At 39.7% G+C, this 12434-nt stretch overlaps 1 protein-coding gene across 2 annotated transcripts in view; it reads right to left on the bottom strand.

Moving 5' to 3' along the window:
* Positions 1 to 693: 693 nt before the first annotated feature.
* The window catches only part of lrrn1 (leucine rich repeat neuronal 1), a 30601-nt gene continuing 18860 nt past the window's right edge, over positions 694 to 12434 (bottom strand). For both annotated transcript variants that reach the window (XM_042401153.1, XM_042401162.1), the window contains one exon: positions 694 to 3631. In XM_042401153.1, coding sequence (XP_042257087.1) covers positions 1305 to 3458 — 2154 coding nt within the window. In that variant the 5' untranslated portion in view covers positions 3459 to 3631 and the 3' untranslated portion in view covers positions 694 to 1304. The remainder of the gene's footprint in view (positions 3632 to 12434) is intronic.

The raw sequence follows: 12434 nt of genomic DNA, 5'->3' as shown, positions 1-12434 counted from the left end.
TCTTTAGTTTTACAATGTAGAGGTATGCTTTGTATAATAAAACAGACAGTGAACAGGATGTGACAAAAATGCAGGCCCTATCCACAGTCTTGGTTTTATGAGTGACTAATTTCTTTGTTTTTGAAGTTACTGTATGTTCTCTGAGGCATTTTGTGCAGTAATTATATTCTACCGGGACTAGAATTTAAATTATTCTCTGATAATTGCTTTGCAGAGGCAAACACACTGCAGTTTGCGTCTTCCATTCTCTCTCTATCAACACTAACACCTACAGCTACGCTCATCACACTGAAATTAATAAATTCTAACATAAGACATGAACATGATGATTTTCCCTGCAACGACAATTTATGCTTTTCAACTTTTACTTTCAACCTGTAAATGTCTATTTCTTCAAAAATATTTACTAAATATAGAGTATACACAATTAACTATACATACTGTATATAAAAATGAAACATGGTGTTGAAATCATGGTTTAAAAAATATGAGGAAAGAAGATTTTATTTAACTTGCTCCTCAATAAACATGTTTGTGTGTGTAAACCACAACAAAACCAGTGATTGTAGACATATTCTAGCAAAATAAGAAAAGAAATATTTAAGAAATTTAAAAGCCTTACATCTATTTACCTAGTTTATAACATTCATTTTTCTATTGCTGGTTTACAGTAGTTTCTCTGCAAACACAAAGTCTAAATCAAACATACTGTTTATTAATGTACAAAAAGTAAATGAAATCATAGCTGATACAACATTACAGAAGAATTGCTAACATTATTCAATAGACAGTATATCAAGTCTAAACGTACTTTGTCAGCTTATATTTGAGTTGATAGACAAATTAGTATATATATTTCAGTGCACAACAGTCAACAGTAAAACTGTTTTACAAGAGAAAGAAAGATTGCAGTCTCTAACAGCTCTGCCAGAGAAACAAGTCAAAACGTGTGGGATTTCAGCTTTTCCTTTGTTCACGCATACTGAATCCGTGACAATACTCATGCTGTGTTCATTAAAACAAGTACTAAAAATAAAGCAAAGTGACTACTTAGTCCAGTAAGCTAAACAAAGCTGCCATATTGTGTGTCAAAATGGGCAAGAGGTAAAAAGGCAATATGCTAAACTAAAGATCGGAAATGTCGGTTCATCGTTAGCTTCAAAGTCTGAGAGAACCGAAGAACACAAAAAGGAAACATGAAAGAAAAAAAAAAGACTTAGCTCACTTTTACACAAAGAAGCAAATATGTATATTTGTGCTCCTGACAGAAACATGTCTCTGGATGTCCAAACAGGTGGGAGCTCTCACCACATGTAGTAACTGCGTGTGGTGTCCACCTGGCTAGGTTTGGTCTCGGAGGAACCCTCTTTCTCCTTCTCACTGTCTGCCTCCCACAAGTTGATAAGAGGAGGGTACAACTCGTTTAGCGGTATTGATGAGGTCTTCTGCATATACTTTTTCAGGGAATGATGATAGTTTTTCCTCTTCCACCTCTTAGCAATATACACACCCAGAGATGCCAGGCTGATGATTGCAAACATTGTTCCCATAACTGCTGCAAGAGCAGTGTTTGTCCCTTGGTCGGATATTTCCACAGCAAAAGTTGCTTGCTTTGTTGTCACATTTACGCAGGACTTCTGCGTTTGTTGGTGGATGTTGGAGACCGTGAGGCACACTTCATACTCAGTCGCTGGTTGTAAATGCGTAAGGTTGTACTCGTGGACATCCACAGGTACCCTGGCAGTGTAAGTAATATGTGGGTTGTCTATTTTCATGGTGGCAGATGACCACTTTAAGTTAGAGGTCATTACATTTGAGTTTACTTTCCAGGAGACCAGGATTGAGTGGGACTCTGTCTGTTTGACGTAGATCTTCATAAGCTGAGTGCTGTCTAGCAGAGTGCCGTTCACACGTATGGCTGTCACTCTTGTGTCAGCTCCTTCTGAATTTTGAGCCACACAAGTGTATCTGCCAGAGTCTTCCACTTGGATATGAGAAATTCTCAATGTCCCTTCACTGCTGAGGCTGTACTTGTCTGATAGGGTGTCCATCATTACCTTGTTCCCCATCGGTGTCACCCAGTAGATTTCTGGCTCAGGCTGGGACATGGCTCTGCAGTCCAAGTCCACAGTCATGCCAATGTCCAAATTGAGGTGGTTGGGGAAGGTATCATGGGAAATCATTGGCAAGCATTGGTTTAATAAGTCCTTCTGCAGCACCTCCCGCACATGCATACCCCTGACCTCTGTTGGCATGGCACAAAACATGGACAGGGGTTCCATGAAACGGACAGTGGTTTTGTTGGAACTCATCCACTGGATGACACAGTCACAGCGAAGAGGATTGCTGTGGATGCTGATCTCACGTAGGTTGGGGAGAGAATCCACAGTGGACTGATAGAGGGCATTCAGGGCATTGTTGTTCAACATTAGACTCTCCAAGGCTGGGACATCGCGAAAGGCCTGACGATGGATGTAGGAGAACTTGGGGTTGTTTGTAGCCTCCAGCTTAGTGAGCTCAGGAAGATTGTCCAGACTGTACTGGTCAATAGAAACCAGCTCACCCATGTTGTTTATTCCCAGCTCTTTTAGTCTCAGCATGTTCTTGAAATCTCCTTCCTGAATCTTGTGTACTGGATTTTTGTTCAAATCCAAGAACTTGAGGTTAGGTAGTTTCTGGAGGGCTCTTTGAGGAACGCTGACCAGCTTATTGTCGTAGAAAGAGAGGCTCTCAAGATTGTCAAGTCCCACAAAAGCATTTCCAGGGATGTCTGTCAAATCCATCCCAGCCAAAACAAGGCTTCTCAGGTTGCCCAGTGGCTTAAAGTTGAAGTCCATTATTCCAACAATGGGATTCTCCCCAATCATGAGGATCTCTAGATTGGGTGTAGAATCAAACCACTGGCTATTGATGGTCTTGAGCTTGTTGGAGTTGAGGTGAAGCCTTAGCAGGTTGTGGAGCCCAGAGAAGGCATTAGCTGAGATAGTGTTGATCTGATTGTGGTTAATGTAGAGCTCCTGCAGGTTGCTGAGGTCCTGTAGACAGTAATCGGGCATTTCTGTGATCTGGTTCTCTTCCAGATGAAGCGTGGTGAGCTGGGACATATTGGTAAGGCCAACATCCCGGATGCTACTGAAGTTGTTCTGGGACAAGTCCAGCTCAGTGAGGTTGAAGAGCTGCTCCAGCTCTTCACTGGTCCTGGCAATGTAGTTGCTCTGTAGGAGGAGAACCTGAGTGTCACTTGAGAGGTTCCCCGGGATGCGTGTTAGGCGCAGGTCATTGCAATCCACAGTGATAGCTTCTCTGTAAGTGGACTGGGGGGTAAACCAGGGTCGGATCTCACACACACACAGCTGGGGACACTCATTGCTCTGGACGAAGGATAGTCCTATCGATACCAGGATCAGGCCAGCAAACACCTGGCCTAAAAGAAGGCAGTCTAACCTCCGTCTAGCCATGCTGGGGAGGGACAGGAGGAGGGGCAGATGACTCTGGGAGAGAGTGTGTTACAGTCATCAACCAGACTTTTCACTGATTAGGTCTTTCAGTCCAGTGAAATGGTCAGGGGTTGAAGCCAAGGGAAGAATTATAGAGAGAATTTTACAGCAGGATCTTGGAGCAGCAAAATAATCTGGAAAAGAGAGACAAAACATACGTGTCATTATACAGAAAACATTGTGTAAACCATGTTTACAATGACAGAGTATACATAATTATGTTTTTGTTTGTAACAATTATGGAATTATTGCATAGTCTTTCATGTTTCTTGTAAATGTAGTAATTACTTAAGATAACAGAGTGACTAAGAACAACAACTGCTTCTCCAGTATCCTTGTGAGACTGTTAGTTATGTGCAGCATCAACAGTTTTGAGAAAATGCAAGTTCAGCTCATTACAATGCATGCACAAAACACTGCTCTGAACTACTTGGAAACAGATCAAATTCCATTGAGGGCTTTCATCTATTCAACAGGCCCATAAGGACTCGATCATTAGCTTCTCCGAACATCATTAAACACTATGAGATATTAGTATGTGCCATGCCTCAAAGAAAGCAAAAAAAAAAAGATGCACATCTTAATTTTTAATGCGACGTCTTCAGAATTCTGAATTTAGGGCAAACATGAAAAAAAAAAAGTTTTCATCAGGCCTAGGATTTTTTTCCAGGATGACTGGGTACAGATGAAAGATTGTCAAAACTTTAAGCAGCATTCTTTAACTCTAAGAAGACTTCTGACTACAGATAGGGATTCTAAGAGAGGGCTGGGAGAGGACTAGAGACCCTGATATAAGCCAGTCGCTTGGTTTAGCGAATGGGAGCTCCTGAGAGGTGCAATGGGCATCTGCTAGCCCATATGGCAGTAACGCTTACTCCAATGACTTGGAAGACAAAGCATTCATTCTGGCAAATAATAAACAGCTTTTATTAAATGCCAGTGCCACATTTTAAACCCTTCACTGTGTATGAATACATAGGCATAACCATCACATCACTTTTATCTAGGGATGGAAATGTTGATCGGTCAGTCGGTCCACCACTTTGGTCCAAAATGAAATATCGTAACATCTATTGGATTTGTTGTCATGTAATTTTGTACAGACAATTTTGAAATGTTTGATATTTTTACAGACAGAGGATGAAGCCTTATTAACAGGATTGGGTTGCCAGCACTTCTTTAACAAACCCATGCACTTGCAGTATCTTACAGCAGCAATTAAGAGATCCCATTACTCAATTAGGTCTATTTACTCCCTCCCAGTATAGAGCCATACGGCAGCATCACAGCACCATGACCTTCTCCACCACACAGTTTTATGGTCAACACCAACTTAAGAAGATAGTGCTTAAGAGGCTTTCAAACAAGAAAGCTGACTAATTCATCTGAATGCAAACTGCCTGGCAACAGCACCAGGCAGACAGCAACACATCTCCTCCTATACTAGAGATTCCCTATGGGACAGGGCGGAGCATGGGTGAAATAGGGATAGTACTGTATCTAGTCTTTAAGCTAAAGCACTGTATATTGTGACAATTGCCATGCCACTCAGGATTAGTGGATGGAGATACTGAAGTGGAGATTAGCTGGAGGCAATGCACTGGATTCAAACCCAGAGGAGAGAAACAGGTCACTTAGCACTTTAATTAAAAGCAACATATCACAGGAATGAGTGCTAATGCATTGGTAATCTCATTATGAAAATAATGATTTAAGTGCTTTTTTGTAATTTTGTCAACAAAGAAAAACAACTAGAATATTCTGTCCCATTTCAATATTTTAAATAATTTCATTTCATTACAGTTTTGACAAGAATCTTGTATAAAATACAGAAGTTTAGATATTTCCATATTTTTGAGGGGTGTGCCCATTCTACAGCAACACAACCATCCCATAAACAGAAGCTTAAGAGTAAGTTCTTTTATATAGTAATATAATGTGTTCATTAGTGAACTTCAGAGGTGCTGGAAGGCAGAATTTGTTACGTCTGGACAGAGCCAGCATAGCTGTTTCCCCCTTTGTCCAGTCTTTATGATAAGCTAAGCTAACTGGCTGCTGGTTGTAGTTTCATATTTAGCATACACACATGAGAATGATATCAATCTTTTCATCTAAGTCTTGGCAATAAAGTGAATAAGCATATTTCCAAAAATGTTGAAAACAAAGAAAGAAGAATATTATTAAAAATTGGACTTGATTCACATGATTTTCTTTCAGAAAACATATTTTTAGAAAACACAAGATCATATTCATGAGGTTACTGGAGCCCACGTATCTGTATTACCATGAAATGACTTGCTTTCAAACTGCTACACAAAGATTGTAACCATTGTAACCAATATACAATTTTCTGCTCTCACATCCTTCTCTCTTTATTTACCGCAAATAGAGTTAATCTTAGATTCTCCCTATTTGGTAAACAGTAACAGCTTTGTCGGTACTCCCCTTTATACAATGTAAGATTAAGAAGTTTCTGATACCACTGACACACAAAATATGACACATTTGTCAAAGTAAAAAATGGGTTAGCTCAAATGTTTTAAATGATGTAACTTTAAGTACTTAAAAGAAAAAAAAAGATCAGTGTCAACATCCTGTTGGTTCATTTTGCAACAACAAACTAAAAGCTGCCTGGGACATCCTGACACAGGCTTTACAGGTCCATTGTGATCAAAGTCCCGGAGGCACAGGAAATCTTAAAACACAGCAGGTGGAAGAACACTCAACAACACAACACCAAAGGCAGGAAGGCAGAAAACGGAAGACCCAGAGGTTTTAACCACAGCCATCTTTGAACCTGTGAAAGGGATACTTGAAATAAATATCACAGGCTCAGATATAAACTGAGTCGTCTCAGACACAGTTTATCAATACCTGCTGAAAGATGTGAGGTCACTTCGAGTTGCTTTGTTATATGATGTCTTTGGCAAGTGAGACCATAGTGACACACAACTCATATGTGGGACAGGTGTCAGAGCTAAAAAGGGATTAATACTGAACTCAGAAATGGATTAGTAATATGTAAATGTATCAACTTTTAGACAAAGATACCCATTTATTTTCTATTAGTCTACCTACCTTTCAGTGACTTAGTTCTTGAGTTGACCCTGATTTCATTCCCACACGCTTCAACATCTACCACCTATCCTAACCTAAAATTCATACATATTCATTTCATGCTTTTGACATATTTTAGTGTCATAAAATGATTCTGAATGACTTTCTGTGCCAGGTTCTGCTGGTGATCATCACCAGTGGCTTAATGCCAATCACCACTAATGGAGCAGAATCTTTGATTACCAAAGATGATCTTAAGGTAGTCATGGTGGTCTTTAGTGTGATGACAAATTAACTTATTAATGCTAATATGAGGTTGTCACTTACTCTCCAAATTTCAGATCTTGGTAGTGCTGCTTAATGATAAATTTCCTGTGGTTTGACAAGATGCATTAATGCGTATCTTATGGTAAGGCAGTACTTTTTATGGTTCCAAAGGAAATGAACTGAATGAGCATTTTAATTTTCATGGGCAGGTCTTAACGACACCTGTGCAGAGCAGCTGCATGTCATAAGGGCGTATTGATTGAGGGACAATCTAGACTATTTATCCATCCAATGCACTGGTGATTTCCATTATACTTCCACAATGATAAAGTATAATATTGTTAAGATGTAACTGAGTATCTAGTAATTCATTTATTTATCCTTTGTAAGGGGCTCCGGCATCTGCTCTATCACAGTCATTTGGCAACACCAGATGCACATTAATTAGACATGGTCTTACTGAACACATTTCTAATGTCTGTTGATGTGATACTAAACCCAACGTAGCTATCAGTCACAACCTGTTACAGGCAACACATAGACACTCTCTCACTGTATTTCAGTTACTTGGGAACCACCCAAAGACTTTGGCCACCACATCAACAAACTTTAGTTTCTTGAGCCCAAAGTGTTTGAAAATTACATTTGATTACTCTACAATACAGTCCTCATCAAGATTTCTAATTGGGAAGTTTTTTTGCTGAAGAATTACCACCTACCATCTATAGCTTTTATGTAATGGCAATGAATGTTTATTGGCACCGACACACCACTGTCAAGAGAACTTGCTTTTCCTCAATAAAAGCCAATAATACGGCAGAGATTTGGATTCCAGAAAGTATATTCTAAATACTTTTATTAACGGCATGATTTGGGCCTGGTTGGTTATATTGAAGAAAGACTGGTCAGTATTGCTTGAAACTACAGTAGATCCTAATTTAAAGGTACCCATGGAGTTTTCGACTTCTAGAGCAGTGTTTTTTAATGAGCAGGTTTGCACCTTTAATGGGCTACTGCCAAAGCTGGGCACCCTTTCATGGAATGATTGGGTACAGGTAATGTGAGCAAATAAACTGCCATTTTAACTCTGACCACATTTGACAGCCATGAAAAGGCTCAGTTTCATTTCATGCCATGAAAATAGAACCCTGTCATTTCCATTTGAGACACTGTCACTTTTAGAGTGATGCTGATACTCCATGTGTTAATTGTGCATCCTGACATATTCCATTTGCATAAAGCTCAAAGATGTGACTTCTGAAAGACATAATCTAAAAATATCCAAACACCTCTGTAGGTGGTACAGCACAAATAGTTTTCTCATTAATTGCCAGCATTACAGTAGCTGATCACCATTTTACCATCAGTATTAGGAGATAGGAAACTGACATAGTGCCAATAGAGATGTGTGGGAGATAAATCCTGACATGCATTCATCTAACAAGGAAACTGGCTTTAAATGAAGATCTGAACAATCTGTAGACAGCAAGTCTGTGATGAGTCCTGATGAAAACAGACATTTTTTTCCTTTGCAGCAATATTTTTCCCTGAATACTCCATCCCACTGAATAATCACTGTTGATGTGTGAGTGATGTAAGATGTAAAAGCACGTCTCCATTTCTAAAAACAAGATAAGGTCTCCCTCTGAACCACTCTAAGTGACTTTTGAGTCCAAGGCTCAATTTTCAAATTCCTGTCCAAGTCTGTCTAAGGACGCTCAGGCTCATCGTCAAGGAAATCCCTCCTTGAATGCGATAAGAATTGAGTGTGACATGAGAAAATGAAAATGTGATTTAAACTGGATAACAAGACTTGCATTCGGGGTTCTCTCGGGAGCACCTTCTCTGACAGCACGTATAAACCTGCTTGCCCAGGTTTGCTTTTGAGCTTCAGTTTATTCATGTGCACATGTAAAAAAAAAAAAAGACAAGATAAAACAAAAATGAGGAAAAACAAATTACAGGTGGAGCAGGTGAGATAAACAACCCCAGTGAGCGTTTTAACACAACTTGTCACGAATGAAACAAAATTGAGGTGAGAAAAACACTCAGACGCTGAATTAGACGACAGAACCTGAGTGACAAGCAAATGCAATAAGGTGTAATATGTTATATCAGGAACAGGCTGGCATTGTGACAAGAAGTCTAAATAAAGTGAAAAACAAAATACATCTCATATATGAAGTGAAAACTCAACATTCTTTCCATCTCTGCTCTGCATCCATCTTACAGTAACTCCAGAATAAATAGATTTAAAAAAGCATATTATAGCCTTATGGGAAACCCTCATGAGTGGCACCAATATCCAATCAGACTCCAGCAGACTCATAAAACAGTTACACCTCCCTTGGGAGCTATAGTCATGCAAGCTATAGTTATTATTTTCATTTATTTATATTTTTCCTATGATGAGGGAATCAGGACTTTTTTTCTTCACTGTGGCCAGTATGAGTTGTTGTGATCCCTTCAGTTGTGCTCACATCTGCCTCCAATGCGCTAACCACCCCCTCCCTCCAGACATTTAATACAACACACTCCATTTTCTTGTAGGACTCTCAAATAAGCACATGTTGAAAAATGTGCTCACATTCCTTAAACAATGCATGTAGGAGGTTTAATTGTTCCTGCAGGACTGTGGCTGCCCATACAGAGTACAACAACAGTGCTAAGTAGAACATATTGCGAGGGAAGAAACATTTACAAACATACTGCCATTACAAGACATGTACATTCACACACACTGCTAGATTTCTATATGAGCAAATGTGAGCGTGCTACTATAGAAACATGCTGACTGGTTTCAGATTAGATGACTCACTTTAGGTTTTCCCTGGTTGTAGACAACTGGGCCACTTTGTCATCAGCAACACTCATGGTATTGATTTTACAGAAGCTTGATTGCTGCACCTCTCAGGCTAGTTCACCTTCAACCAGGAAGCGTACAATCTCAATTGACACTTGTGGACCTCAGTTCCTCCACTGACTGATTTATTTGATTTGTGATAGACTGGAAGTCTGAATTATACAACTGCTTATGAGGTATCATGGGAGGAAAAACAAACTGCAATCCAAATGTAAACAAAGGGTTGCATCACCATAAAAACCATCAAAGGACTGACAAGTCTTTTAAAGTGCAGAATAGCACAACAACAACATCTAAGTTATTAACATTTTCTGATACTGTTAAATATTTATTCACATTAGACTTCTTTAAAATGTGTGAGTAAAACAGGCCTACAGCTTCATCTACAATCTGCTGAGAACAGAAGAAAATGCTGTTTTTCATCAAACTCTGATTTACAACTGTAATTAATTAATTGATTTTAGGGATGCAACTAACAACCATTTTCATTATCAAAATTGTCTGCCGATTACTTTCTTAATTAATCAAAAAGTTGTTTGGTCTATAAAATGTCTAACCTGACGCACCAGATGGTTTGTCACACAGAACTATCTGAGAAGTCGTTCTTGGAAACTGTTTGGAAAAGGGCAGGCACTCAAAAAGTACTTGGCAGGTGATTGGATGAACCATCTATCACCGTCTAACCCTGCGAGGCAGCTGGATTCACAAGATCATGAAATCAGGTGAGAATCAAGTGAGGACATGGATTGGTCCGAACCACTGATGGTTCAGATACAAGCGTATAAGTTGAAGCCTGACAAGATGGATTCTTACATGATCTTGTGATGTTGTGATCTCGCGAATCCAGTTGCCTTGCAAGGTAATAAAACTGATTTTTGCTAAAAAAAACAAAAACAAAAAAAAACGTAAACAATTAATCAATGAATAAAATAGTTCCTGAGTAAATTTCTGTTGATTGATTAATCGATTACTTGTTTTAGCTCTAATTTTTAACATAAAATTTATTTTTCTAGCTAAAGAAGGTTAAACTGAACCGCATGAAAAGGTTATTATAAATACAAGCTTACATTACTTTGATTGGCCAGATAATTTTATCCAAAACAACTTAAAGGTACCTTATGGAGTTTTTGACTACTAGTAGTTCTATGGTGCAGTGTTGTGAGGTTTTGTTTGTTTTTGTGCACATGCACAAGGACACAAATGTGTGATAGAGCACCAAGAAGCATAGTAATGTGGTGGCTTTGCTAAATGCCGTTTTGGTGAGTAACAGTAATAGTAAACACAACTTTTGCTTTGAAACCTCACAGGGCTCCTTTAAACACGTCCCTATAAAATGACAAATTTTCATATTAGGAGGAGGGGGGTTGGTTGGATGGCTAGAGAGATAGATGTATGGCAAAAAGTAGGTAGGTGGATTTAGCTGCTTTAGTGTTTATTTCCTGTTTCCAACTGCAAGTCGGGACAGTTTTAAAAAAAAAAACGTAGTGTCGATTGTCGTGGTTTTTAATGTTGCCATGACGACGAAGGTTGCATAACTTTAAGAAGTAATTTTACACCATGATCTTTCCCTAACCAAATGGTGTTTGTGCCTAAACCTAACCAGACCATAACCACAGCATGGTCACACCATGAAACATCATTATTTTTTTATGATTACTGCTGATGGTGTTAGAAAACACTCTGATGGGTTGTTCTGGAGTGCAGGTACAGTCGACCTGTGTGTTCATCTCATCATGCAGATGTGCTGTAAATTCAACCCGGTCCCCAAAAAGAAGGTCAATATTGGACAATTCTGCAAAACCCTAGATTACATTTTAATACTAATGTTTTGCTCTTTCTACAATCTATGCATGACAACTACAGTATGGTTATAGTTGGGAAAGACTTAGGGCAAATAAAATAGGGTTAAGGTCAAACACACTCACCTCTGTTTCCCAGAACAAAAGGGCAACACAGGTGTAATAGCCTGAACAAGACGGTTCGCTCACTAACGTCGCACTGATGTCTGTCTCTGACACATCTGGATGAAACACATTCACACATCTATGCCTTGACATCTGTTCTGTGGAAATCTTTAGAACTCTTTAAAAACTAACTCTTTGCACTACTCCTGCATTGGCTGCAGCACACATGGTGATGTCTCAGGAGATCATATGAGGGCAGGGTTAGCTGAACTGTTACTGTGTCTGTTGTCTCTGAGACCTTTAGCCCACAGAGGACAAAAGGGCTAATGCCTATAGCCCTTCTTATAGGAAGAATGGCAGAGGCTTGAGCTCAATAACCCAGCTCCCCCCTCTTCACCCTGCACTATACCCTTGGGACCTAAATGTTGGTGGTGGGGGGTGTGAAGCCCTTTACCTCCTCCCATGAGCCCTGCTGTCTCCTAACAAACCCCCCCCCCCCCCCCCCCCCCCCCCCCCCCCCCCCCACCAACCACACACACACACACACACGCACACACACACACACACACAGATGCCTGCCTGCAAGACACACGCGCTATTAGCAGGCCTTTGTCACACTCAAGTAAAAAAAAAAAACTTGATTCTCACGATCAAGTTAAAAAAGTAGACATCTTGACCATGTGAGACAGGATGCCCCCCTGGGGGAGGAAGAAAAAAAGGAATCAATCAGGTGATCCTGCCTGATTCTGTTCACTCAGTTTGAAAAATGATTTAGCCTTCTGCTCACTGAGAAAAACAGCATCACAGCAGCAAAGAAGACAAAGTTTGCAAGAATAAAACAGCTTT

The sequence above is a fragment of the Thunnus maccoyii genome, chromosome 3 (assembly GCF_910596095.1).
Source record: "Thunnus maccoyii chromosome 3, fThuMac1.1, whole genome shotgun sequence".
In the NCBI taxonomy this organism is placed as follows: domain Eukaryota; kingdom Metazoa; phylum Chordata; class Actinopteri; order Scombriformes; family Scombridae; genus Thunnus; species Thunnus maccoyii.
Note: the sequence above shows the minus strand (reverse complement) of the source record. Positions and strands in the feature narration are given on the sequence as shown.